At 40.2% G+C, this 26,452-nt stretch overlaps 1 protein-coding gene across 1 annotated transcript in view; it reads left to right on the top strand.

The window, feature by feature from the left end:
• The first annotated feature begins 8,000 nt into the window (after positions 1 to 8,000).
• The window catches only part of LOC136543726 (uncharacterized), an 18,584-nt gene continuing 132 nt past the window's right edge, over positions 8,001 to 26,452 (top strand). Inside the window, exons 1-21 of the mRNA XM_066536098.1 lie at positions 8,001 to 8,444; positions 8,551 to 8,636; positions 10,175 to 10,276; positions 11,139 to 11,245; positions 11,353 to 11,453; positions 11,854 to 11,941; positions 13,270 to 13,358; positions 15,340 to 15,479; positions 15,557 to 15,716; positions 15,872 to 16,007; positions 16,756 to 16,852; positions 17,459 to 17,537; positions 19,754 to 19,813; positions 20,780 to 20,898; positions 21,379 to 21,503; positions 22,384 to 22,605; positions 24,603 to 24,763; positions 24,917 to 25,074; positions 25,172 to 25,254; positions 25,340 to 25,425; positions 26,365 to 26,443. Of these exons, the coding sequence (XP_066392195.1) occupies positions 8,190 to 8,444; positions 8,551 to 8,636; positions 10,175 to 10,276; positions 11,139 to 11,245; positions 11,353 to 11,453; positions 11,854 to 11,941; positions 13,270 to 13,358; positions 15,340 to 15,479; positions 15,557 to 15,716; positions 15,872 to 16,007; positions 16,756 to 16,852; positions 17,459 to 17,537; positions 19,754 to 19,813; positions 20,780 to 20,898; positions 21,379 to 21,503; positions 22,384 to 22,605; positions 24,603 to 24,763; positions 24,917 to 25,074; positions 25,172 to 25,254; positions 25,340 to 25,425; positions 26,365 to 26,443 (2,533 nt within the window). The 5' untranslated portion in view covers positions 8,001 to 8,189. The remainder of the gene's footprint in view (positions 8,445 to 8,550; positions 8,637 to 10,174; positions 10,277 to 11,138; positions 11,246 to 11,352; positions 11,454 to 11,853; positions 11,942 to 13,269; positions 13,359 to 15,339; positions 15,480 to 15,556; positions 15,717 to 15,871; positions 16,008 to 16,755; positions 16,853 to 17,458; positions 17,538 to 19,753; positions 19,814 to 20,779; positions 20,899 to 21,378; positions 21,504 to 22,383; positions 22,606 to 24,602; positions 24,764 to 24,916; positions 25,075 to 25,171; positions 25,255 to 25,339; positions 25,426 to 26,364; positions 26,444 to 26,452) is intronic.

Genomic DNA, 26,452 nt, shown 5'->3' with positions numbered 1-26,452 from the left:
AGAGTGCAATCAAGTTGACCAACAATCCGATTCAACATGCAAGAACAAAGCACATTGATGTCCGCCACCATTTCGTAAGAGATCACCAACAAAAAGAGGACATTTACATTGAGAGTATTGGCACCGAAGATCAACTTGCCGATATATTCACCAAGCCATTGGATGGGAAAAGGTTTTGCAAGCTAAGGAATGAGTTGAACATATTGGATTTCTTAAATATGTGTTGATACACCCCCACTTATATGATATGCCTCTCCTTCGAGCAATTCAAGGTAAAAGTTGATTGGCATGACATACATTCTTGCTAAGGACATGTTTAGTGCATCTAGTCACTTTTTCAATTTTATTAGGACCTTTCAAGTGGTTCTATTTTATTAGGCTCATTCATGAAAATCAAATGAATTTAATGTTTATATGGTATCACTATTGCTTCTATGCTTGCCTTGATCTAGTGATAGCATATGACATGTTTATGGGCTTGTAAACCTAGTGTTTGTTTTAGAAAATGAGCTCTAAGTGTTTAACTCAACATGGTACAAGATAATCCTTATTTGGAGGTGTGAAGAAGCTTGTCCTTGGATCAAACCGGGTTAAATATCTTTGGCAAATGATCTAGATTAGATCAAATTTGGGAAAATGATCCTCACCCCATTGATTGACATTGATAATCTCTGCCTATTTATACTCTAAACCTTTGTGGTCATTGATGACAAAGGGGGAGAAATAGTGCACAAAGATAGTGAAAGGGGAGAGAAACAAAGATATAAGGGGAGAGAAACAAAGACATAAGTGATAGGGGGAGAAATAACAAAGATATTAGTATATGGGGAGAATATTAGTGTACTAAGTGAAAAGACAACAAAAATGGAGAATTTGACATAAGGGGAAAGATATGACAAAGGAAAGGGATCAATTAAAATTTTGAGCACACAAGTAGGGGGAGCAAGCTCATGAACTTGCATGGTGCATTTGAATGTGCATTTCATATGTTTGCTTGTATGGTACAAGTTTTAAATTTAAAATATCCATGCTTGTGTGATGTATGCTAGTTGTAAGATTGAATGATGAAATGAAATCACTAGATAACTTTCATTTCCAAGTAAGTTTTTATAAGTGGTATCTTTTCAAAGTATGTTTCCAAGTGGTATAGAGCTAACCATGGTGCTAAGGATGGTATAATGGTGCACTCCATTTGGTATCATGCTTCAAAGGTCCATCTTTTATACCTTAGCATCATTTGGTAGACATTGTCTCCTATATTTTCTATCTAAGCATATGTGCAAGCTACAATCCAAAATCTTAGCACATATGTAGGGGGAGCAATTGCTATCATTTGGGGTTCATGAAACTTGTCAATATCCTTTTACACAAGGTAAATATGCGTGGACAAGCAACATGAATTAAATTGAATTTCAATTCATATCTTTGTCAAAGGGTTGTCATCAATTACCAAAAAGGGGGAGATTGAAAGCTCTAGCTTGGTTTTGGTGAATTGATGAAACCCTAAGTGCTAACCTAATTTATCAAGTGATCATGAGATAGGCAGCACACTCCAAGTGGTGAAGCAAATGAAGATCATAGCATGATGATGATGATGCCATGATGATGATCAAGTGCTTGGACTTAAGAAAGAAGAAAGAGAAAAACAAAAAGCTCAAGGCAAAGGTACAAACCATAGGAGCTATTTTGTTTTGGTGATCAAGCCACTTAGAGAGTGTGATCACATTTAGGTTTGATAGCCGTACTATTAAGAGAGGTGAAACTCATATCGAAATGCGGTTATCAAAGTGCCACTAGATGCTCTAACTCATTGCATATGCATTTTGGATCTAGTGAAATACTAACACCCTTGAAAATGTTTGTGAAAATATGCTAACACATGTGCATAAGGTGATACACTTGGTGGTTGGCACATTTGAGCAAGGGTGAAGAAGTTAGAGGTGAAAAGGAGTTAGTCTTGCTGGTCATTATGTGACTGGACGCTGGTCTAAGAGGGACCGGCGCATCCGGTCAAGTGAAGTAATAGAGATGCCAGTGTCGGTCAAACGGCCGAACACTGGGTCATTCAGCGACCAGACGCTGGCGGGGAGTGTCCTGTCCTGTTGTTGGGCACCGCACAGAGGCTAGGGTCTCTGACCGGACGATGGCAGGGTCCGGTCATGCATGACCGGACGTGTTCGGTGGGCAAAATGCATTTCTGGAACCTTACTAAAAACGACTGGACGCTGGAGGTCTAGCGTCCGATTAGTTATAGCGCAGTGTCCGGTCAACTCTAGTGACCATTGAGATCGGGACACGTGACTGTCGTCGGGCGACCGGACGCTGAGGTCCAACGTCCGGTCAACATGACCGGAGCATCCGGTTAGCCCGCATTGTGCCCAGTGAAGGGGTACAATGGCTCTATTTCGTGGGGGCTTCTATTTAAGCCCCATGGCCGATTGAAGCTCACACTTTTGGCCATTTACATTGACATAGCAACCTTGTGAGCTTAGCCAAAGCCCTCCCACTCATCTCCATCATTGATTCATCATCTTTGTGAGATTGGGAGAGAATCCAAGTGCATTGCTTGAGTGATTGCATCTAGAGGCACTTGGTGTTCGTGTTTCGCTGTGGGATTCGCTTGTTACTCTTGGTGGTTGCCGCCACCTAGATGGCTTAGAGTAGCGAGGATCATCGTGTGGAGAGTGGTGATTGTCTCCGGCTCTAATCGTGGTGATTGTGAGGGGTTCTTGACCTTTCCCCGGCGGAGAGCCAAAAGGTACTCCAGTGGATTGCTCGTGGCTTGTGTTGATCCTCATCTTGTGTTGGTTGTGCGGCACCCTATTGAGGGTTTGGCGTGTGAAGCCAATTAGCGCGTGAACCTCCAAGTGAGTGAATCGCCACAACGAGGACTAGTTTGTCGGCAAGCAAGTGAACCTCGGTAAAAATAATTGTGTTCATCATTGATTCCGAGGTGATTGGTCTTCATTGTTATTTATGCTTGTGATTGATTGGTTCCTTCATCTTCACGGCAGTATAACCTTCTTGATCACTCTCTTTACATTACCGCAAACTAGTTGTTAAGCTCTTTAGTGTAGCTAGTTGTGAGAGCTTGCTTGCCTGGTTGGTGTGGCTCTTTAGTTAGCCTTTGAGAGCACACTAACATAGAGTAGCGTCATAGCTATTGTGTGAATAGATACTATCTAAACTAGAATTGTGGTAGGTGGCTTGCATTTTGAGTAGGCTAGAGCAACACTTGTTTCACCTCATAATTGTCTAACCATTTTGTTAAGTATTGTTGTAGAAATTTTTATTAGGCTATTCACCCCCCTCTAGCCATTAGGACCTTTCACCATTCCACTAGCTCACAACCACAAAACCGCCAGGTTCGGACCTCAAGCACATGTTTGAACACTTAGCTCATAGCGGAGCTCCTATCACTCTCGACTCTTTCGACCAGAGCAGACCGGACCTCTTGTACACCTCATTTTTCTCCTTCTCGTTTGTAACCCCACTGCAAACTTCGAGCACTTGGGCTCAGGAATAAAGTCACCGACCGACTCAAACTGGACGTAGGGCACGTTGTCTGAATCAGTATAAACCCTATGTCATTGAGTGCTAGGCCACCTCCGATCACAACGCACGACAAAACTACAAATATTTACTTGTTGGTCACTTTCTGCACCGACAATAAGTTTCTTGTTTCTCGGAACTACTAAAGAAACTTAGCACCCGATTCATTAGCTCTTTGCTTTATAGTCGATAAATCTATGATCTTTCTTTCTCCTGTCCCAATGTAGAAATATGTATGAAATTTCTTTTCAAGATCACTCTAATTGGCAATAGAATTAACCACTAGTGATGAAAACCAAGTGAAAGCTGGTCCTGACAGGGAGAAAGAGAAGAAACAAACTCAATATGCTTCTTTAATAGAGGCTTCAACCAACTGAGTAAGATATCGACTAGCATGTTCTATTGTAATTGTGCCATCTTGACCAGTAAACTTAGCAAATTCTGGAAGCCTATAGTTCGTAGGAATGGCCACCAAATCATACTACTCTGGATACGGATGTTTGTACAAAAGGTCTACCATTTTGGTTTTAAACCAAACTGATTTTTCAACATTTCGGTTACTCTGAGCAACAATTCATCAGCATTTGAGTTTGGATTTCTTGGCAATTGCTGACCCATCTGCAGATTGAAATTCTGAGTGCCTTGACATCCTGGATTTGGAATTATATTGAGGGTATTATGATCTGAACCATAATGATATCCTTGTAGAATATCTATCTATCGGGCCCTTTACTGATTTACTATTTGAAATCTCTGATTGAACACATTAGGATCTATATCCCTACGAATCATTTGAACCATGGTGCTATTTTTTGAGCCGACGGTGGTATTTGGTCTGATGTACCAAAATTAACCATCTGATTTTGATCTTGCCCTATCAGCTGCTGCACATGCTGCACTAATGATCCAGGGGTATATTGCATTTAATTAGTAGTAGCACCCTGAATTTGCTTAGATGAATTCTGAATTGCCTAGGCATCATCACTCTTAGCTAGTGCTGCTTCTTGATGGCTAGTACCGGCTTGATTAGTCTCCTAAGTCGATGGATGCGGAATATTGTAATAAGCCGGTCCAACCTGATCAAGTGGAAATCCATGAAACACCTTCTTCATGGTATTATGGAATGTATTCAAGAAAGTTGTATTATGATTCAACATTGCATCATGAACATATTTGTTGACAGCTTCTACAAAGAAACGCTTATCATCAGCTTCGTCTGTATCTGACTGTGCATGCATCAAAACTCTTGGCAGTGGATATTTCTGAACAACTTTATTGTCACGTATTTTGGTGTATGATAACAAGCACTTATTCTAAAACTCCTATATAGCCTTATCAATGACATATTTATCCTCATCAGGTAAGTCTTCATAAGGTACCATAAGAATGCCCTTATTGCTGTGAGCCACCATAACGATTGTGGTCCCACCAAGCGTGTAAAAAAGTGTGTTGACACAAAAATATAGCGATGTGATCAATACATAGCAAATCGGATGATCTGAGTAGAATGAGACCAGAGATCTGCTTGGCTTCAATATAGAACCAGCCGATTCTGAAAACCCAATAATATGCCAATCAATTTGACCAGCAATTGATAAGGAGAGAAAATCTTATCAGTAATTTAAGGTGGAACATGTCGGTGTTGCACCAAACAGTTCTAAATATACAACTAGATAGCCGATTCAATGAAGTTATCGCCTAAATAGTTGATATCCGGCGTATCCATGAAATGAAGATCTTTAAATTAAGGATTATTGCCTAATATTTAATGATAATTATATGAATCAAACTAACCGATGCTCACGGAACATTAGAAAGCATCATCGGCTAAATGAAACATGATCGATATAAAGCGTCGAGCCAATAAGTTTGATGAAAAGAGTATAACATGCAAATAAATCGATTGTCTAATATAAATGAATCTACAAACAGTTTGAATCTAATCTATTATCATTAACAGTGAGGTTCGATCAGATCGATGCAGCTACGATAATAATAACAAACTAAAGCCAAAGAATCTATAAAACCATCTATATGTTGACAGATTCATGAAAACATGCTATATGCGTGAGAGTATAGGCAAATCGGCTCAAATAGTCGATGCCGTCATAGCAAACAAATAGAGTACATATCTTAATCATAAACAAGACCACTAATAGATAATTTCTAATCTAAAATCTTACTAGTGAGGTTCGACCGGATCGATGCAGTTATGGTAGTATCATTAGATTAGATCTCATTAACTAGTGAGTTTATTCAAGATTGAAATATGTTTTTGATACATACTATGTTTGATTGGAATAGAGATAAAACAGTCGATCTATCGGAATTAAGTCATCAATTATAAGATTTAAAGCGTGACCAAATCAAATGATGACCAATTAAGATGATATGATGTCGATCTATCTCTATCTCAATCGGGTGATTTGTTAAAATTAATAAAACATTAATTATAACAAGATTGATAACTGGTGAATAAAAAAATATTAAGAAAAATCTTACTAATCTTAGCAGATTTGATAACTGGTGATATTGTATTAAACAACAAGTTATTTAATACAAAATCGATAACTTTGATCTATATTATAATTCGTAAGAGATCAATCAACTGATGCAGCCTTAGAAACTACGATACAGATTGATAACTAACTTATATTATGGCTCCTAAAAGATCAATCAGCTGATGCAGCTTTACAAGTACAATACAAGTCGTGACGGTTCACAAACAAGATGTAGGTCGATCAGTCGATGCAGCCCTGTTTGCCGAAGAACTCATCGAGATCTACAATACTCCTACTCCTAATACGATGGCAAAAGCCAGAAAAATTGTATTGATTGAGTGTTTTTTTTACAATAACCAGGGTCCAATATTTATACGCGGAACCTAAATATGAATCCTACTCGAATACGACTTAGTACAATTATTGAAATAAAAGAAAACTTCGTAACTTAATAATAACGTGGACGCTAATTTTCCTTTTCTGTAGAATCCGACACGTCTCTCCCAACGCCATCCAAACGTAGTTCATTGACGCCGTCTGCTGATGTCATCTATAAAATAGCCGATTCTGATATCGCATCCAAATTAGCTGATACCGATTCATATCTAATCGATTCATTAATGACACAATCTTGAAAGCTTCGAGTTCCCACGTTTTCCTTTTCAAAATTTGGTGTAAACAAAAAGTTAACCCAACTTAATTGGAGTTGGCCCGCTAGTTGGCTACAAATAGTTGGAGACTTGACTAAAAAAATTAATCCACCTATTAACCCTATTTTGATAGGTTACAACTAATAAATAGCCGCTAAGAATTAGCTATATGCATTTAAACAAAATTTAGAGCAACTCTAATAGTCTTTTATATTCTTCTATATCGTAAGAACAAAGATTTTGGTGAATAACCTTCCAACAACTTATGTATTGATAGAAATAGAGATTTTGATGAAGAAAATATTATCAGCCTCTATTCCTGATTTATTGCTAACTTTAGAGAGGGGAGATGACTCTCCAAACAACAAACAAGATATATAAAAGTTTTTGGAAGGTGAAAAGGTATAAAAAACCGTTTTTATTCAATGGTTCATCTAAGGTCTGTTTCATTGGGAGTTTTATGAGAGTTTCATTAGCATTAAATAAACTGATGTGTTATATTTTTAATGAAAAGAGGTATATTAAAAGTTTCATGTGATGAAATAAGTTTTAGGGGATGAAACTTATTTGCACTGTTTTTAATACCAGAGAGTTTTGAAAGCAGTGACATGAAACCCCGCTGAGACTCACCTTAGGCATTGTTTAGTTCCAAAAAGTTTTCCCAAAAAATGCTACAGTAGCCATCACATCGAATCTTACGATGTGTGCATGGAGCATTAAATATAGATGAAAAAAACTAATTGCACAATTTGGTTGGAAATCGCGAGACGAACGTTTTGAGCCTAATTAGTCTATGATTGAATACTAATTGTCAAATAAAAACGAAAGTGCTACGGTATCCAAATTTCCAAGCCTAAGTGCGCGAACCATTAGGCCTTGTTTAGATTGTAAGTTTTTTCACTCTCTCCATCACATCAAATCTTTGGACACATGCATGGAGTATTAAATGTAGATAAAAAATAACTAATTACACAGTTTTATTGTAAATTACAAGACGAATCTTTTGAGCCTAATTAGGCCATGATTGAACAATAATTATTAAATACAAACAAAAATGCTACAATGCCAAAGGCCTAAGTTTTCCATGTGAACTTGCTCCACCTGCTGGCTGATCCCGTCCTGTCGTCCAAACGCACGGCGGCTGGGCTGCTTCTGGTTTGGTACGCGGTCCCGAGTCAAGAATTTCCGGCCCGCGCAGTCACGCTCGCACAGACCTCCACGGCACGGGGGGTGGGCCACCCTGTCCGTCATGGCGTCATCCCACTCCCACCAGCTCTGAACCAACCCGAGAGCCCACCTCCGCCCCGCCCCGCCCGGCTGCTCCTCTCCCTCCGCCTCCCCCAAATCAAAGTCAAATCAAATCTTCCATTCGCAGCAGCGGGTCACGAGGGTCCCTACGCCACCACGCCTTTCCGAATCCTTGCTCGCTCGCGTCGCGACGACAGCCGGGCGCCGCCGCCGAGGCTGACCCGCCTCCGCCCGTCCGATGGCGCCCCTCGCGCCGCCGCGCCGGCGGCTTGCTCCCGCGGCCGCGGGAGGAGGCCCCGCCGGCTTCGGCGACTCCGTGCGCGTGCTGCTCGCGCTGGCCGCGCTCTACGCCGCCATGTCTCTCCTCGCCTACCGCGTCATCCACATGCGCCACGTCGCGCCGCTCGGCGCCGACGCGCCGCGGGGGAACTTCTCCGAGGGACGCGTGCTCCAGCACCTCACCCGCCTCGCCGTTGACATCCCTAGCCGCCAGGTCCGCGGCCCCCCACCCACCCTTGGCCCCACGCCGTTCGCTCGTGTCGTGTGGCCTGGCGATGCTGATTTGTTGCTGCTGCTGCTTGCTGTTGCTGTTGCTGCAGGAGGGGAGCCCAGGGTTGGAGGCCGCCGCGCAGTACATCAAAGGGGAGCTCCAGGGTCTCTCCGCGCGTGCGGGCCCGGAGTACAGGTGAATCCCCCCTTCCCTGCTTGTTTCTGCTCTTGGTTGATTCCAATCGACTGAAAATTTGTTGGAGTGCCTGCTCTGCTCTGCTCTGGCCTCTGGGTACCAAAGATTGTGACTCCACTGATACTGATGGTTTTGCTGTTCGGGTGTTGGTTTGTGGTCCTGCACGCTGGGTGCTCGCTGGAATACTTCTCCTAGGCCTCGTTTAGATTGCGAAAAAATTTCAAACCGATGAATAGTATCATTTTCGTCTTATTTGACAAATATTGTCCAATCGTGGACCAACTAGGCTCAAAAGATTCATCTCGTGATTTCCAACTAAACTGTGTAATTAGTTATTTTTTTACCTACATTTAATACTCTATGCAAGCGGCTAAAAATTGATGTGATGGAGAGAATAAAAAAACTTAGAATTTGGGTGGTATCTAAACAAGGCCCTAGTACGACATTAAATTTGGAGCAATGAAACTTGGGATGCGACAGAGTGTTGGTTTCTATGCTTTGCTTGCTGCAGCAATCACAGCAGTACGGAGTATCTGGTAGCTAGACTTTAATTCGTTTCTGTAAGATGCTGAAGTGATTATTAAAAGGGCGTACCCAATGCAGAGAGCTTCCGCTCTGGGGAAGCGTGTTAGTGGCAAGCCTTATCCTCGTCTGTGTAATGCAAGGAGACCATGACTCGAACCCGCGACCTTCCGGTCACAGGTGATAAGACCCTACCGCTTGCACCAGACCCGCCCGCTGAAGTTATTATTCTTAGGACAAAAAGGACAGGAAAGTGTGGTCCAAGGCTCCAAGCAGAACAAGTACGTCCAGATCCATGGTAGCTTGAAATTAGCATTTCGAGCCCCTCGCTTCAGCAATATTACCAAGCCTAGCAGATCCTGCCATCTGCTTAGCATTGCATTACTAGTTGCACTAGGTTTTTGCAGTGGTTTATACCTTGGCTTTTGATAGCTGAAACTTAAACTTCAGTACTGGGTCCAATGATGCCCAAGGCACTGTAATCAAAGTGGTACTTTCCAGGAGTCTTTTCTTTTTACACATCTATCTTTGGAATGAATGCCTTGTGTCTCAGTTTTTGGTAGGTCAAGGTTAATTGGTCTGGGCATTCGGAAACAAATGAACATCAAATTCTGGATCCTTAGCTTGTGGAGTCCAATTACGCTAGTAAAATTTTGTTGATTTCTTATTTACAAATTTGGGAATGCCTACCATTATCTCATTCGAGGATTGCAAAACCCAGACTGCAGGAAACAACAACCAATTTGAACAGCTCTTCTATTTTTCTTGTGTTCATTCAGTGGTTCTGATGTACATCTTTCGCTAGTCTGTACTATGAACCATGGAGAAATTAGAAAGTTCTGGATTACCTGAATGGACAAATTTTAGTATTTGGTTTCTTTTTCTATTTGTCATCTGTTATTGACTTCACTTTTTGTTTCGTCTGAAAGAATAGAGGTGGTTACTGACTTCACTTTTCGGTTCCCCTTGCAGAATAGAGGTTTATATTGATTTCATTTTTTTGTTTCCCCTTGCAGAATAGAGGTTGAGGAAACACTTGTTAGTGGCTCTTTCAGCATGATGTTTCTGCGCCATAGAGTAACACTAGGCTACAGGAATCATAAAAATATTGTCATGAGGTACACACATGAGTTTGCTCTAATAAATTATTTTTTCATCTGAGTTGGCAAGCCCATGCAATAGGCGATTAATTTTAAGAAACTATTGAAACTACCATAGGTTGATAGTTCCTACCATGACAACATTAGCTTCAATGTTTGTTAATTCCTATCCATTGTGTAATTTACTTGTGTTATGTATCTGAAGGGCGGGCCTGGTGCAAGCGGTAGAGTCTTACCGCCTGTGACTGGAAGGTCCTGGGTTCGAGTCGCGGTCTCCTCGCATTGCACAGGCGAGGGTAAGGCTTGCCACTAACACCCTTTCCCAGACCCCGCATAGAGCGGGAGCTCTCTGCACTGGGTACGCCCTTTTTTTTTTTACTTGTGTCATGTATCTGTAAGCATGTATCTAATATATAGTGTTACTTGAGTATCATGTTATGTATTGCCTCTACAATCTTATCTTCTTCAAGCATACTGACGAAAACTGGTAACTACATCTGGTCTGGTTCACTTATTAGCTCTTTTCAGAAGCAGCAGTGGAAATGGTTTTTGATTGCATACAGCATATGGTAGGAGTCGAACCATTGACATCAGCTACCTAGATGCATAATAAGTACTAGTAACTACAAGTTTTCTATCAAGACAGTGAAAGGGTGAACCAGAGTCATAAGCTAGTCTATTGACCTACCTTATTTTAAATTACATCGCCCATGGCTTATGAGGCTCAACTCTTGTAATCATCCAATTTAGGTTAGAATCCATCAACAGGGCCACTTTATCTATGGTTGGGCTTCTATAGGGATATTAGTGTGCCTATCTTGTATCCTTTTAAAGAGTAATTTAAACAAATTATTTTCTAAGATATAACAATTAATTACAGGATTTCATCAAATGTTTCAGAAGATGATGATCCATCCTTGTTGGTAAATGGTCATTTTGACAGTCCGCTTGGATCTCCTGGTGCAGCAGACTGTGGTTCTTGTGTTGGTAAGTACTCTTTTTCTCTTTCTTTTTTTAATTTTTGTAAGAACAGTCCTTGTTCTTACTATGCAGACTTCTATGAGACTGTATCTTATGGAGTATTTCCTGTCCAGCATCTATGCTTGAGCTATCACGACTCATCATTGACTCTGGGTGGGTCCCTCCTCGACCGGTGATTTTCCTTTTCAATGGTGCAGAGGAACTTTTTCTTTTGGTATGTTACCTAGCTGGTTGACCACTTTTCACATTTATAAAATGCAAATGCATATTATAAAAAATGATAATGGTTGTGCTGGGATGTATAATGAAGGTCCATTTTGGTTGTCTTTGCTTGAATTTAATCTGAGCTAATTGTGTTCGAAGGGCTGGATACCATTTGATCTTATCAGATGGGATGAGTTACCTTTGAGAAATTTCAAATTTTTTCATTTTCTTGGTGAAAATAGTTGTAGGGTTGTCCATCCTGGAAATCTGTCACTATAAAAAAAACACTGAAGTCCTCAAAACAAATTTTCTTATGGAATATTTTTTTTAAAGAATCAACGGAGTATTGTAATCTAAAAGAAATATGCAAATTTTGTGTTGATTTGTTCCTGTGCATGCTTTTTAACCAGGGCTCACATGGTTTTATCAAGACACATAGATGGAACAGGACAATCAGTGCTTTCATCAATATTGAAGCTTCTGGAAGTGGGGGTACAGGTATCATTTTGTACTTATTTATTATGTGTTTTGTGCTACTCAAGGCAACACGAGTTCAAGACCAATCTCAAATCTTATTTTGATAGTTCTTAATGTATCCATGTTATCTTCTTCATATTCCATCTGATGAATGATTTACCTAGAAATTATCGTTCTCAGTAAGTAACTTTTATACCATATATTAGTTTCACTAGATATACTCATCAGAAAAAAGGTATGAAATATTCTGATTGAGAAGCTGAAGTTTTCATCTGCAGATATGTCTCTTCCTGCAATAAGGGTTCAATTTTGTCCTATGTTACTTGTTCATCGGTGGTTAAGTTGTCATGTGTGTCTCTAGATTTTTATTTCTGCTTTCAGTGGAATTGCTGGTTATTTCCTTCATGTAGCTTCTATAGATTCAAAAGGCCCACCAGTTAGACTTATCAAACATTTGAGTCTTCTAGTTTAGATTGGCAAGTCCAGGATGTTAAAAACCCTTGCGTTAAAGTATGGGCAGGTATTTTTTATTGAATATTTATTAGTTGTGCATTGTCTTGTATACAAGAAACCTTTATTGGAAACAGAATCACTCTATTCCCCTGTTGGAATCAATTCACTCAATTCCTCTCTTTAGCTTGAATACTAATTGTATGAAAGATAACACAAGTAGCTAGTAACACAACTTTGTACTTTATTAATCTTATAGCTTCACACTACAAGCTTACAACAACTCACTTGATCTTCTTAACCAAGCAATACAACCGTGCTCTTAACTATTACATACAATAAACAGGCTTCAACATTTCCTATATCATATAGCTTCAGCTTCGTTTTTTCACAGCCATAAGGGTGCTGCCTCTTTTCAGCCTGATTGGCTGTGCTGGCTGCAGCTGTGGCAGCAGCAGCCTGCAAGAAAACAGCTACAGTAAAATTCATGTGCAGCTGTTTTTTACAGCTGCTGCAGCCGCAGTCAGCAGAAGCGAGCACGCCCTATAGTCAATAGTCACGTAGGTCAGTCTGCTTCAATACCTACCTAAGCAGCACAACTCACCATCTGTTGTACTACTTTTACAGATCAAGTTTAAAACAAACTTTGTTACCAAATTGTAGCTAACCTTTTATTATGTTGATCATTATGGTAAAAGTTAAGATTTTCAGTGAAAAATATGAATTTATTTATTCAAACTTCTTGTCGTGATTTATGACTTATGATTAAGATCTAAACAGTTTCTGGTATTGCTGGATAAGAAATAATAAAACTATTAATGATTTTTGGTTTTGTTAAGACTACTTTGCTGATCTCAGATTTGAGTTTGATCCTAGCAATTTGTCTTTTTCCTCACCAGATTTAGTTTGTCAATCTGGACCTGGATCGTGGCCTTCTCGTATTTATGCTCAGACTGCAAAGTACCCTATGGCAAATAGTGTTGCTCAGGTTCTTGCTCCTTACCTTGTTTACTCAACATAATTACTTATGTAAGTTGTGGAAGGGTTGATATACTTTTGTATGTCTGCATGTGGAGTGAGTGTGGGCCATAGTCACATAAAACAGGGTCAAAGGCATTGACCCTCGACCCGGGAATGTCGACCCTGACCTGGGCACGTGGGGTCATTGACTTCGTTGGGGTTTACAAGCATTTATAGGTAGTCAGAGCTGTTGTAATAGTTTATCACAATAATCTTTGTTGGAGTGGCAGCAGACACGATAGCTTGGTGGTGAGCATGTCAGTAACCAGCAAGGCTGAGTTAGCAACCACAGTTCAATAGGAGCACCAAATTGCAAGGTCACCAACTAAAATGTGAGTGCATTAAAGGGGGGGGGGGGGGGGGGGGGGGGGGGGGGGGGAGTGATCCCAAATTGCATATTTCAATGTGCCTTTTTTCTCAAAACCATGGTCGTTAAGGCAGTAAGTGACTAGGCATTTAAGGCGTGCGCGGTGAGGCGACGCCATACATGTGTCCTAACTCCTAACCAACATCTGTTTATTAGCAGATAGCAGTACAGCCCATGTAAGAGCCAGTTTCATAATAATCAACAAGCAAAAGCAGAGTAGTAGAGAACCCTGGCATTAGTAATAAACAAATCACAAAGGCACAGATCACTAACTGTAGTTGAGGACACAGATGAATAAACTAAATTATGGAGACTAGAGCACACATTCACACAAAGCATCTTTCTATACAACATCAGACCACAAGCACAAGCTTTGAGCACCTAGCAGTCTAATATCCACCCAGAAACACAAGTAGCAGTGCAAACTGCATAATACAGACCTGCAGATCATATCCAAAAAAAAAAGAGCAGAGGCATTACACATCCAAGAGGAGAGAAGCCGGAGGGAGAAGAACATATGCTCACATAGTCACACGTAGCTGTCCCGTGAGGTTGCAATGCCGAGCTGACGGAGACTGGAACTGACGGAGCAGCAGTAGGAGCTGTGAATCCAAGGCACTAATCAGCGGAGAAGAGGGAGGGAAGACTAGCGGAGGCACAAATTGGTGGAGAAATGCAGGGTTTTTTTTATAACAAGAAAAGCAAGGGTTGAATCAACGGAGGGGTTAGTTGATGGAGAAAAAGAGACGGAACGGCTGGATTCCACCGGTGGCGGCGTGCCGTGAAGAACCAGTTGCACGCCCTCTTCCGTTCCCCCACTTTGTTAATTGGCACACACTGGAGAGATGGCTTAGGGCCTTGCGGGAGCTGTAGGCCTGTGATTTCCCACCGATGCAACTCCCATCAGTCTCCTTTGCGCGCAAATCTCCCATGCATCATTGTGCGGTAATTTTTTCGCGTGCACAACTCCCACGGCCGCGCTCATGCCCAATCTCCCTTTGATTCGCTTCTTTCATGCGTGCAACTACTGTGTCTGTGCTCATGCCCAATCCCCCTCCGATTTGCTCGTGCGGCGCCTGCCTCAGGCCACTCGAGGCATAAACTTTGCCAAATCGTGCCTAAGCGATGAGATTGGTCGTGGAGAGGCTGACATCCAGAGTGTAAGCCATATCACCGGAGAATGGAGAACCAGACCTGCCTGGAAAAAGCACAACCTAACAAGATATGTTGGATGTTCTCATCTTCCTGGTCGCATAAAGGGCTGCAACTTGGATGTGGCAGCCCTCTGTGCAAGCCTGTAAGCCGTCCAACATCTATTGTGTGGAAAGACATTTTTATTGCAATTAGGCAATTATTTCTGCCTCACTGGTCTGCATCTTATATAGTTCTAAATAAGCTTAAGCTCATTTTTTTCTCGGTTAACGTCTACATGAATACTTATCAAAATTGTTAAGATGCTCGTTTCTGATGCTTGGTCCATCCTTTGAGTTGATCTTCAATGCATATTGCAGCCAGTGTCATCTAAGGTTATTACTTCTGTGCAATCCAGCTGATATGTTTGGATTGTATTCCCTATACACAGGATATGTTTGGAATAATCCCAGGTGATACAGATTATAGGATATTTGCTGAAGACATTACGAACATTCCAGGACTTGATATTATTTTTGTTCTCGGTGGTTATTTCTATCATACTTCATATGATACGTTGGAGAATCTACTGTATGTATTAAACTAGAGAAATTTTTTTAATATTTTATATGAAGTAAATAATTGAAGAATTATCATTTCTGTACTAGCCCTGGAAGTATTCAAGCTCGTGGTGAAAATTTATTCAACCTTGTGAAGGCATTCACAAATTCTATGTTGTTAAAAGAGAATGAGATATCTAATAAAGCTGCTAAGGATGGAATTGAAGATTTGCGGGCAGTCTTTTTTGATTATTTGACTTGGTTCATGGTAAGTTACTCTGTATTCTTGCAAATTTGCAGGATAACACTAAGTGGACATGAGCATTGGTTCTGAACAATGTATACTTTTCTCACTTTTCATATGCATTTGTCATTCGCTTGTGAATTGTGATTAATTTTAATATTCTTCATTCCTACACACAGGTGTTTTATTCTCGTGATATCTCTCTGATTCTTCACAGTCTACCGGTAGCCATTTTTCTTCTTGTACCGCTGTTCCTGAAGTTCCCAAACATTACCTTGATGTCATGGTTTGTAACTCTTCTAGGTTTCATGAGAGGTAAAGTGATGAAATGTGGAATGTACATTGAAAATGATATCATATTGGTGGTTCTAAATTTTTTGTATGAGGGGAAGAATTTTTATAAGGAATTAGAAGGGAGTAGAAGGATAAGTTTGGTTGGACACAAAATGGTTCATGCATAATTATTTGCAATGTATTGCCGTTACTTTTAAATTTTACATGTAATAAAACAATACTGTTTGACGTATATATATCTGAACTACAAGAAACTTAAGTGACAAGAGAAATGTTAAACAAATTTTTTTACAATAATTTTGTGAAGTTTAATTTAACTAATTTTATTTATAGTTTTGTCTAGTCCCTAACCAAAATGGGCTTAGCAACATTACAATGAGGTTTTTAGAACATATAAATAGTGAATTTAGCTTTTGGTATTTGCTTTGGTTAGACATTTGAATGTTGCTTCGATAAAATCACAACTTTTTGATAGTGACATTAGTGCTTGATTGTGCTTTTGCAATTTCGTGAAGTTTATGAAGCTAATCTTGCGATGTCTTTTGAGTTCTTGATTGCGCTTTACTGTTTTTGCAATTTTGTGAAGTTTATGAGAAGTGCTTATCTGAAGAAAAAGATTTATGGACATTGCAGTCCCCATATTTTGGCAACATTAATCTGATTAGAAGATTCTAGCATTAGTGCTAATCAATCATGTATTACATATTCACATGATTATGTACAATATATTCTGCTAGCCAACTATAATGCTTCTCACATATGGTTGCAGGAATGTTACTCCATGCGTTTGGTGTCATCCTTGCAATATTTATTCCTGCCGTGGCTGCAGCATTAAGATTGTTATTCACGAAGAATGCAATGAATTGGTAATTATTTATTTTCCTATAAATTTTAGTTTCGCTGTTTCAGTGCTCTTCTAGGAAATTGAAAGCAAATCAAAGTGTCTGAGTCCACCCTCTACCCAGTTGTGACAGTATTGCTTCTAGATTTGTGTATCCAGCCCCTCATATGTCATATCTATTCATCTTTTGGACATTCTCATTCCCCTCTTTAACATGTTATCCATTGCGCCCAATAAGATATGCATTTAGATCTACAAGTCTAAATAGTATGAGTTTGCACTTTGCAGTGATCGTTCACACTGATCCATATCGCACTATCTTGTCTTTACAATGTTATTTCACTTGCTTGCAAGAGTATGCAATGAATCTATGTATGAACTAGTCATGAACAGTTGTTGCAGTAATGTTTCATATCTCCTTTTTGAATCCTTGAGCCACTTGTGTAGTTCAGGGAATGAGCTCAGTTGTCACATGATTTTGTTCTTATTTTTACATATGTCACCTATGTGTCATCTCTTTCTTTATGTATCTGAAAACCTATGAAACGAACAGTTTCTGTTTTTTGTAATTTTACTTAAAACTATTACCAATCAAATTTTATCTTATTGCATGATTATTGCATGGGTGCAGGTTTGCTCACCCTTATTTGGTGTTCCTTATGTTTGTCCCTACTTCATTGATTGGTCTATTGCTGCCGAGAGTTACATGGGTATTTTCCTTATCACTACTTTGTGGTACCCTTTCTGTTGTTTTTTTTGGGTATGTCTGTGCCTGTATGTCTATATCTGGTCACTTCTCTTGTTGAAAAAGAATACAATGAAAAGTATATGATGATGTTTCTTTGTATTAGCAGTTGATGTTACAAATAGTAATTTACTTACATGATCATCTATTTCTGAATTAAATTACTTTGTGCCCAGAGAAATAAGAAAGGATTTACTGATTGGATGCTTTTGCTTTTGACCAGTCTGCCCTCACCTCATACTATACTGTTCCATTCATTTTCTTTTATAGGACCATTTTGGTCAAGAAACCAATGAAATGGTAAGGAGAATCAACCATAGTACTTCGTTAATGAGGATGAATGATTATTATGGGTGTTTACGGATATAGATACCAAATATTGAAGAGATGTAAAATAAAGTGAGTGCATAAGGAAGAAAAGGTCTTTTTTTTATTGCAATGGCAGGAGCTTTGCTTTTCAATTAAGAGGAAATAGAATTGACCCAGTTTATGAAGGAATTACAGTCGCACAGTTTATTCATGGAAAACTGGTGAAAAAGCTAAACATGACAACCCGGATGACTAACCCTAAGCAACCCACTAACACACAAAGGTAACACACACTGACGGGGTACACCACACGTCATCATTGCCGAGCTTATCATAACTTCACAACAGCAACAAGCAGCTACGACTTCCCACGACGAACATCAGCCAAAGCTCATAACACGTTGCCACTGCCACCTACTCACAACCAGCCCCAACCTCCAAGGAAAGTGAACGCAGCTTGTCATCGTTGCCGCCAGCTCTGACTTTGCCACTGCAGATCCACTCTAGGAGAGCCAGAGACACATTGCAAGCAAGTAAGGAACCCGAAAGAGCCTCGCCTCATCGAAACCCAAGGCTACGAACCAAAAGAGCTCCGCCTCTTCGAAACCTAAGGCTTGCAGACAAGCATTAAATGTCTCACGCGGACCAACATCCGATAAGGCGGTGCAGGATCTTCTAGGTGACACCTTCAGGAAGGAAACGACGCAGAGCGCTACCATCACCTCCCCTAGGCAGAATTTTCTCAGAAGAACCACGCAGGATGAGAGGAGGTGCCTCAACGACGCTTCCAAAGAAGGGAACGACACCCAAAGTGTCGCCGTCATCGGCTCCGGCTAGCAGTGGCCAAAGCTTTCGCCCTGCACGTTCCACCTCACCCCTGCACAAAAGGACCATACCACTGCTCATCAGCTGGTCCTCCAAGAACCGCAGTGTGATCAGGAGACCAACACATGCAGCCAACACAACTGCTTCCATTGCCTGCCGTCAGCCACTGCAGATGTAAGGCCATACCCACTGCAGGTCAATGTGGGCATCAACGCAGCCCCGAGCCGACGAGCACGCACACATTGTCGCTGTCGACACGAACCTGTGCAGGATCAGAACCTCCTATGCCATGCCTACACACCCGATGCTCGCCAGCCTCGCCTCGAGTGGCCTTGACGATGAACACCCACCATCGGCCGTCATAGGGCAGATCCACCCAAGGGACAGCAGATCCGGCTGCCAGGACTCCAGATCCGATAATATCCACTATCCAGACCAGGTAGCCGCTGTAGAGCACCAGTGAGAAGGTCATGAGGGGGAGAAGGAGAGTGCGACCGAAGGAGAAGCGCCTCGCCGCCACCGTCCTCGCACCCACGCGGACTAATGTGCGGCGTGCTCTGGAGGCAGCGAGGGTGGGGGAGACTAGGAGGGGAGGTGCGGCGGCAGTCGCTAGGATCCTCCCGAGCCGCCCGACGGGGGTGACGCAGGGCCTTTTGCTTTCTTGGCGTAATGTTATCTAGTAGTGCAAGAAAAGGCCATTTAACCTTTGTTCAGCCATGCATATGAATACATATGAATACGAGCAATATTGCAATAGTTATAGGCCATATATCTTGAAATGGATGTAGTAGTAATCTAGACTACTCGTGCACTACATTAAGGATGACCATGTTTTGAAAGTTTGACTTTTCCTGCCCTACTGCTCCAGAATTCTTATGTGTATATAAGTTCTTCTGCAGACAAAAGATTTGACGGCATCCTGAAATCTGCATAATCTGTCTTATGGATAAAACATTTCGCATGTAGTTTCCATCTGTTGGTTGTGAAGCTGCTGTTTAACTGAATATAGTTTGTTCCTTCTAATCAATTTTTTGTATTAAACTCTAGGGGCTATCGGAGCAAGCACACTTTTGGGGTGCTTTTGGGTTGTATTCTTTAATAACTATGGTAAGATTTTCAACATCTTTAAGCCCCTGTTATATTGACACATCAGAGCTGCATCAACTATTGACTAGTTAACTGCATCCAGTTGCAAAAATATTTTAGTTTATGGATAGGTGTCCTTAAAATTTTTTGTTATTGATATCTCTATGAATGCTGACATTGAACATGTGAAGAATGATGTATGCAGATTCATATTGAGAAGTACTACAGTAAAATTATACAAACTTAGTAGCTTTTATAGATATTACAATAGGCTATAGTTATATTTTAGAGACCATGAGCAGGTCGAAATGATCGCTTTACTATTGCCCATTGCACTTGTGCTGGCACTTTTGCATGTACTACTCAGGATCTTACTAGTCATTATTATCTAGATAAAACATTGATTCTGGTTACATAATTTATGATGTGGATTTCGATCTTGGGAGGTGATTTGTGAGAGTTTATTTTGGGATTTTGTTTTCTAGTTTATTTTAGCAAGGGGAGAGAAAAAGGACAGATTATCAGATATAAACTAGTGAATAGCTATTTTTTAGTGCTTTTCCTTTTGGAATTTATTTGGTGGAGAGGGGCAGTGAAAAGATGACTGACAAGTGACAAGACTCTTTCTGATAGTAAACATTTTGCTTCCTGTACTGTATATGGTAATTTTGTTCCATATGTATGCACACTGATTAGCAAATCGCAAAAATAAAAAAAAATAAAGAATAAATGTTTGAAGTTATATTAGTCAAATCATGTTATAGTCACATTTCACATGCGTATAGATGTCATGTGAACATGATAAGCACATCTATACATTTTTCAGAGAAAATGGTTTTATCTTCATATGGTCCTAAAGTTTCTTTGAGGGGAATACAGTAGGGGAAGCCCCTACTGTATATGGTCCTGAAGTTACCTTGTATGTATTATTTTCAACTAATAATTTGTATGATCATAATTCATGCTTGGTCTATTCATTTTATGCAGGCCTACACGCTAGCTGGGCTGAGTGGAGGTTTTCTAACATTTTTCATTTCCATGTCCATGCTTCTTGGGCGATTTGTCTCTAGCATCAATAGGAAGCAGTGGAGCCAACAATCACCTAGGTGAGCAAATTCTACTGTTCTTATTGATTCTCCTTCAACTATTTTCCACGTTATCAATGTGATTCAGCCAAACACAATTGTTTCTTCACTTCAATACAAATCTATATTTTGGTTGCTCACTTGAATATGTCATAATACCTGCACTCTGAGGTTTATCTTGATTCAGTATTTCAGTATATGGACACTTTGAGTTAGATATTCACTTGATATAGAAAAAATGGTAACATCCGTTGCACATTGCATTTTTTGACCTCTTATTTGTTCTATATCAAATTTGAGATATTTCATGCTCTTATACTTTTTTAATGGTAATTTTGGCCCCTTGTTATGATCAGAGTTGATGATTTTACATGAAAATTTCTGTCTCCTATCATCCTATACTGTAAAATTTTCAAACAGAATCCCTATGCTAACACCAAATCCAACCATGACAATATGTGTCTGGCTTGAATATCTTTGATTGAGACCAATAATGTACAGGTCGTTGGTTGCGTATGTGCTGCCTATGATCCCATGTCTCCTTTATTGTCTTTACTATGGCGGATTCCTTATCCAGTTCCTGATTGAAAAGATGGGCATGATGGGATCTCTTCCAAAACCATATGGTTAGTATGCTACAGCTGATTTCAATTGACAATTTCTTCAAGTACTTGTGTCATTCAAAAGTTTTGTGAGAACAGTTGAATATCATACTTGCATTAAGGCAGTTATCGTCCAGGACACCCTAACTTTGTGTTGTTTGCTAATCGACCTGTAAAATTTGGTTCGCCTCCAGTGCACTCCTGTGCTGTGGGTCCTTAGCTGGAAGGCACTCCCCATGTTAAAATATGATTTCTTCTTCATCATCCATCTTCTCTTATGATGATTTGCATGTTAATTTTTCAAAGGTAGTAGGACATGTTGTACCTGACTTGTAGAAAAAATAAGGAGTAAAATACTGGTTATTGGGCTCCACCATCAGACTTGGGCAAGGCAAGATAGACTTTAACGAAAAGACATTGGGCCAGATACTTGAGATTGGGCATGTCAGAGAAGGCAGCACCCAAACTCAAGCGCTGGGCTAGATGAGGATCTCTCCTTGATAATTGAATGCATAAATTTAACTGTACATCCTGCAGCAGTCTTTATAGATGAGGTGCCTTGGCCCACACGTCTGGGGACGGCTGGCCTCCATGACACCTTGACTTTGGCTAGATTTCGTTTTCATCCCTCAAAACTACAAAACCTTCAATATGGCGTGTCCTTGAGAGCAGACTCATGATAGAACAGTATTCTATCACAAATGCCACAATGGATTGCGTCAATTAGATAGTCAACTTGCCCTGATTTACTTGAGTACTGGATATGTTACTAGACATTATAAGCTTGAATGGATTATGTTCTTCATTGGATATATTGCATGTATTACTATTAGGTCCAGGAAAAAAATGTAATTAAACAGTAAACTCCAGCAATTAACAGCGTCATGATTTGGCTGTTTTGCAGGATATTTTGTGCCTGATGTCATTGTTGGAGCTGCAGTTGGATTAGTGGTTGGTTGGTGTTTTGGTCCTCTAGCACCTGTTGCTGGTCGTTGGTTGTCGAAGACCTCAATTCTCCATGTCTTTCTGCAAATTACAGTGGTTGCTTTGGCTGTCTCATCTCAACTGTTTCCTTACAGCACTGGAGCACCAAAAAGAGTTGTTCTTCAACATACTTTTGTTACAGGTTCGCTGCTTTTAGGTTCCCTGAATTGTAGCAAAAAAATAATGTATCTCAATTTTGTATGGTGCAACCAAATTAATATAAAGAACTGAGACTAGCTAAGTTTGAGGCTTGGAGTCCTCTTCCGCTCAAATCTTGGTGCCTTCTTTCTTAGTACAAAAAGTCACCTAATTCATCATGGGTGGTCTTCTTTCCAAGTTTTGAATCAAGTGAAACAAAACTCTATTTCTGTTTCATGGTCATCATGTTCAATGTTTCATTGTTTAAAAAGCTGTAACGATTTAAATATTCATTTGATCCTTTGGAAGTCACTTTTTCTGGTGCTACTCTGCTTTAGACTTAAAATAAGTTCTCATTTATAATCGAGTCCTGGAGTCAGGTCTAATTTTCTTCTCCATGGAATAGTATAGGGTTTCAAACTTATTTCTCAGTTGCAAATTTTTTGGTGTATCAGTGGAAAAGATCCTTGTTTTTGGCCCCTGCTGCAAAAACATGTCCTCTTTGGGAACAACAACAACAACAAATCATCCTTTAAGTCCCAAACAAGTTGGGGTGGGCTAGAGTAAACCCAGCAGAAGCAATTAAGGTTCAGGCACGTGAATAGCTGTTTTCTATGCACTCCTATCTAAGGCTAAGTCTTTGGGCATATTTCATCCTTTCAAGTCTCCTTTTATTGCCTCTACCTAAGTCAACATCGGTCTTTCTCTGCCTCTCTTCACGTTACTATCCTGGCTTAGGATTCCACTACGCACCGGTGCCTCTGGAGGTCTCTGTTGGACATGTCCAAACCATCTCAACCGGTGTTGGACAAGCTTTTCTTCAATTGGTGCTACGTGCTACCCCTAATCTATCACGTATATCATCGTTCTGAATTCGATCCCTTCTTGTATGACTGCAAATGCAACGCAACATACGCATTTCCACGACACTTATCTGTTGAACATGTCGTCTTTTCGTAGGCCAACATTCTGCACCATGCAGCATAGCAGGTCTAATCGCCGTCCTATAAAACTTGACTTTTAGCTTCTGTGGTACCCTTCTGTCACATAGGACACCAGATGCTTAGCGTCATTTCATCCACCCTGCTTTGATTCTATGGCTAACATCTTCATCAATGTCTCCGTCTCTCTGTAGCATTGATCCTAAATATCGAAAGGTATCCTTCCTAGACACTACTTGACCTTCCAAACTAATATCTTCCTCCACCCGAGTAGTAGTGCCGAAGTCACATTTCATATACTCAGTTTTAGTTCTACTGAGTCTAAAACCTTTGGACTCCAAAGTCTCCCGCCATAGCTCCAGTTTCTGATTCACTCCTGTGTGGCTTTCATCAACTAGCATTACATCGTCTGCGAAAAGCATACACCAAGGGATGTCCCCTTGTATGTCCCTTGTGACCTCATCCATCACTAAGGCAAACAGATAAGGGCTCAAAGTTGACCCTTGATGTAGTCCTATCCTAATCAGGAAGTCATCCGTGTCTCCATCACTTGTTCGAACACTAGTCACAACATTGTTGTACATGTCCTTAATGAGCCCGACGTACTTCGTTGGGACTTTATGTTTGTCCAAAGCCCACCACATAACATTCCTTGGTATTTTATCATAAGCCTTCTCCAAGTCAATAAAAACCATGTGTAGGTCCTTCTTCTTCTCCCTATACCGCTCTGTAACTTGTCTTATTAAGAAAATGGCTTCCATGGTTGACCTTCCGGGCATGAAACCAAATTGGTTCATAGAGACCTGCGTTATTGCTCTCAAGCGATGCTCGATAACTCTCTCCCATAGCTTCATAGTATGGCTCATTTGATTGTAGTCAGAGGCTCTGAATATTTGACATTTGTAATTTGATGCCTTTAAAATTTTTACTTCTTCCATAGTAATCTATGTCACGAGCAGTAAAAGTTGTCTTAAGCATATTTTTGGCCTTCCCAAAATATCATTTGTTCTAGGTATTCCCATAACATTCCTGTGAAACATTATGCTTGACCTTTTTTCAGATGGTAATAATGTTATAGATTCAAGCTATGGTTTCTCTGTGGTTGATTCTAACTCGTTGGAGTTTCTTTTCAACAATGCACCTGAGGCCGCCAGATGGCTGAAGGATAACTCTGAGTTGTCTTTTGAAGAAAAATATCGGTCTGATAGAAGCTCATGGTTGGTGAGTAAACATAATTGTATAGTTGGATAGTGTAACATTGAGTGACCTTGCAAGTTCCCTTTGTTAATTTTCAACACATATTGTGCCTTTATGAATGCACGCGACGAAAGTACGTGAAGCAATATTCAGCAATACGGTTGTTTCATTTTGCAGGCTCTGTACCCTGTCCCGTTCTTGTTCTCTGGAAGTTTAAAATTTCAGGCACAAACTGAAGAGATTAGAAAGTATTACCAGCATTTCCCTCAGTTAGCTGTTCAGGAGATCAGGGATAACAATGGGCAGCGAAGGGTGCATCTCAAACTTTCACTTGGGTAAGAGTTATATTTTATGCATATTTATGAAACCTGTAATTGTAAATGATACCCTTTTTTATATGCATACTTCGATTTATGATTTTATCTGTTTCAGTTCCTTATCAGAAATTTGGACCTCTGTGCTCAATATTACTGGGCCACTATCAAATTGGTCCTTTGCTGATAACATGCTCCCAGGTGGTTGCAATTATTTATGCTGTTTACTTTTGTTTGCTTCCATTAGACTCGCTGGATAATAATTTGTTATGTTTATCCTCGTTAGCTCCTCAAACTGTAAGTGGCGGGCCACCATCATATATTTGTCGACTCAGTGGAAAGAGCGATGTGGATTGGTCTTTCTGGTTGGAGGTAATGATAATATGCCCTGCAAGCAAACCCATGGGAATCACTGCCAGGCTTTTTTTTATTGATGTTTGAATTTCCATTAGTTCTTATGTTTACATGCACTCTTGTCCAAAATATAGGAAACTGAGTCACTAAGACCAAGTGGCCAATGTATACTGTAAAAACACAGCAGAGTTTTAGTTACTCCATTCCACTTTACCTGTCCAATTGTCTTTAGGCACATTCTGAGGTATACATTCATGAGAGACTTCACACAGACTCCTGATATCAATTTGGTCTTCTGTCACATAATATGGGTTTAATGGTTATAACATTGTGAGGTTAAATTCATGAGAGAGTTCACAGACTCCTGATATCAATTTGGTCTTGTGTCATATAATCATGGGCTTTATAGTTATGTTTCACAATGTATGTTCTCATCCAGCCGGCAGTGTTGTCCTCGCTCCAACTTGGCCTACTACCATGTACAATGATACCATGTTGTCACCTGAAGTTTTAAAGGAGATGTTTAGTGAAACATTAGAGCCACAAACCCGGGCTTATATAAAAACTGCTATGCCATGAATCAAGATAGTAGGAGTCCCCCCTTTTTTCCTGACTAATCATAATATTTAGGTTGCCATTGTGAATTACCATGATGTGTTTATTTTATCTGGTTATCAATGTTTGTTGGCATATTATTCAGGTTGCTATTGTGTGTTACCATGGTATGTTGATGTGTTTATTTTATTATCTGGCTGTCAATCTTTGTTGTCATATTATTTGGTTTGCCTGTGCCATTGTGAATTACCATGATATGTCGATGTTTTATCGCTGGAGGTTATTTTCCCAATTGTTTGGCTGTCAATCTTTGTTGGAGCTCCTTTTCTTGCTTCTCACTGTTATATTGTTTCTGCACGAGTTGTGAAATGTCTTGTTGATAAATGATTTGAATCATGACAGGCAAACTCTTCTGAAAGTCTGAGAATCGATGTCGCGGTACTTGACCAGTATCTTGTTGATAGTACAAAGAAACTGAAGAGCCCTTCCA

The sequence above is a fragment of the Miscanthus floridulus genome, chromosome 3 (genome assembly GCF_019320115.1).
Source record: "Miscanthus floridulus cultivar M001 chromosome 3, ASM1932011v1, whole genome shotgun sequence".
Lineage (NCBI taxonomy): Eukaryota > Viridiplantae > Streptophyta > Magnoliopsida > Poales > Poaceae > Miscanthus > Miscanthus floridulus.
Note: the sequence above shows the minus strand (reverse complement) of the source record. Positions and strands in the feature narration are given on the sequence as shown.